General features: G+C 68.1%; 1 protein-coding gene across 1 annotated transcript in view; it reads left to right on the top strand.

The window, feature by feature from the left end:
- The first annotated feature begins 486 nt into the window (after positions 1–486).
- The window catches only part of LOC144233808 (uncharacterized), a 2,596-nt gene continuing 484 nt past the window's right edge, over positions 487–2,598 (top strand). Inside the window, exons 1-3 of the mRNA XM_077766845.1 lie at positions 487–540; positions 1,791–1,893; positions 2,121–2,388. Coding sequence (XP_077622971.1) covers positions 1,845–1,893; positions 2,121–2,388 — 317 coding nt within the window. The 5' untranslated portion in view covers positions 487–540; positions 1,791–1,844. The remainder of the gene's footprint in view (positions 541–1,790; positions 1,894–2,120; positions 2,389–2,598) is intronic.

Genomic DNA, 2,598 nt, shown 5'->3' with positions numbered 1-2,598 from the left:
CGGGCGAGCTGTTTCCACGAGCTCTCTTGGCACGTTTATTAAGCATCAGCCGCGCTCGCGGCCCGAGTGGCGGCCCGTGTGGCCGGGCGGCCGGACCCTCACTTGCTGTCCATGCGCTTGAGCTGCTCCTTGCCGTTGACGGTCACCGACTTGAGCTGCCCGTCCTCCTCCACCTCCACGCGCTCGTGCCCGTTCTCCACGACGCGCTTGGTCGTGACCTTGTGGCCGTTGACCATCTCGGTGGACGACATCACCGACTTGAACCCCGAGCCGCCCGAGCCCCCGAAGGACGTGGACGAGAAGGCGGTGCNCGGCTCTGCCCGGCGAGTTCACCCTTTCATAGTACCAGCTCGCGGGGACAGGTGGGCGCCTCGCGGAGAGGGGTGGGGGAGGGGACAGTGCCGCAGTGGGGCCCGGCCAGGGGCAGGCCCCGGGGAGCAGAGGCTGGGCCCTTTGTGACATCAAGCCCTGGGCGGGGCNGCCCCTTGGCCGAGCCCCTGGGGGCCAAGGAGCAGAGGATCCGCCACGGGAGGGGCCTCGGTGAGCCCCGCAGGTCGCAACCCCGGTCAGGGAGGGGCAGGGAGGCCTTCCTGGGACGCGCCGCTCAGCCCCCCAGCCGGCTGTTGGGATGGAGTGAGGGGCCCAAAGCGGGGAATCGGGGAGGGAGGTGGGAGCAGGAGTTCGTTCCCCTCGCACCCCCTTACTCGGGTCAGATCCTCAGAGGGAAGCCCCACACAGGCAGGGATGCTCCGTGCCTCGCAGTCAGTAACTGTTTACTGAATGAGGCTCAGAGACGTGCAGGGTGTACTCAGGGTCACACAGCAGATCAGTGAGAGAGAAAGAGCTGCAAACCCAGGGCTGTGTGAGGACGGCGCACGAGAGGAAGCCTCTCACGCAATTCTGGGAACGGTCGGGCGCGTCGTGGTGAAACAGTGGCCCCCGAACGCTGTGTTCCTTCCTGCCCCGGTCGCTGGGGCCCGTGAAGGGGCTTACGTGGGGACAGGTGTCCCGTTTCCGCGTCCTTACAGACACGCGCGGAAGAGGGGCCGGCAAGCCGCAGGGCGGGGGTGGGGGGGCTGCGCTCACCAGACGCGGACTGGATCCCGACGCGGGGCTCGAACTCACCAACCGTGAGGTCACGAGCTGGGCTGGACACTACGCGGAGCGAGCCCCCAGGCGCCCCCTCTTGTCTGAGGTCACGGGTCCGCAGTGACCTATGACGGCGCCCGGGGAGGCGCGGGAGGCAGCCCCACGTCCTCGGCCTCCCCGTCCTTACTTCTCGCTCCCATGGGGCCCGGACGGAGAAACTGAAGGAACTGTACTGACTGACGTGTGCCCCCCCACCCCCCCCCGTGACGGCGAGCAGGGGCTCAAGGACCCGGTCAGCGCATCACCGAGGGGAGGGCTGTCTCCAGCGCCTAAGAAGGCTCCGCTCCCTTCTCTCCTTCCCCCTCCCCGCCCTTCCTCCCTCACCCCTGCCTGTGCTCTCTCCGTCCCCCTTCCGTCCCCGCTGCTGGGTCCCCGGCACCCAGCAGGGACAGGCCAACCCCAAGTGCCAGCAGGTGGAAGGCAGAACCTGGGGACGCTTTGCCAGCCCGACCGAGAGCGAGGGACACCCGTCACACCCCCCAGGGCCTGTCCTCTGGGCCCCGGGTCCCCCCACCCACGCGGGACGGCGCCGGGCGCGCGTCACTCAGTAGAGGAGGTGAGCAGCGGAGAGCAAGTCCGCTGGGGGTAGCGACAGGTGAAAGCGTCTCTGTATTTTTGTAACTGTATTTGTGTCACTGTAGTCGCAGCCTCGACAGGCCTGCCCGTTGGGGCCGGGGAAGCCGCCCACCCGCACAATGCTCGACTGTGACGACTGCGACGACTGTGGCGACTGCGGCGGTGGAGGTGTGTGCGGTGGCGAATAAGGCAGCGTGTGACGTGGAGGCGGTGGGGAGGACGAGGGTGGGGGTGGCGGTGACAGTGACCCGGAAGTGAGGCGGGGTGGTGACAGTCGTCACGCTTGCAGTGGGGAGGTGGCATGTGGTGGCAGTGGTGACAGTGGACGGGGCGGGCGCTCTCGGGGGACCAGTGGTGGGGACGGGGTCTTGGCAGTGACAGTGGGGTTGTGACAGGGAGGGGACGGAAAGGCTGCTATCGGGGCGCTCGGTGGTGGCCGCGGGGTCCCGGAGGCGGCGGCGTTGGTGACGGCGATGGTGATGAAGGCAGTGGCGGAAGTGGCATGTGGTACGGCTCTGCTTCGCTAACGGCCGCCGCGTCCCAGAGCCTCACCCTCTTGGGTCGTCAGCACCCAGGGGTCAGCGGCTGGGACCCCAACTCCAGGTCTTCTCGGCCAGGATCCCCGGCGAGGAAGGGCTCCGGTCTGGAACACGCGTTCTCGTGGTAGGCGGGGGGCCGGGGGGGCGGGGGGTAAGAGCCGGGCAACAGGTGGAGTGCCTCCGGAAACTTCTCCTGGGATGGGAGGTGCGTCACCCTGGCTCATGGCCACATGGCCAAGGCCAGCGTCAGCGAGTCGGGGAACAGTGCTCCTTCAGGAAAGTTCTGCGAGTCTCTAGCAACAGCCGGGAGGCACAGTCCTCGGGGGAAGCAGGC

Source organism: Crocuta crocuta, unplaced genomic scaffold (assembly GCF_008692635.1).
Source record: "Crocuta crocuta isolate KB4526 unplaced genomic scaffold, BGI_CrCroc_1.0 scaffold296, whole genome shotgun sequence".
In the NCBI taxonomy this organism is placed as follows: Eukaryota; Metazoa; Chordata; class Mammalia; order Carnivora; family Hyaenidae; genus Crocuta; species Crocuta crocuta.
Note: the sequence above shows the minus strand (reverse complement) of the source record. Positions and strands in the feature narration are given on the sequence as shown.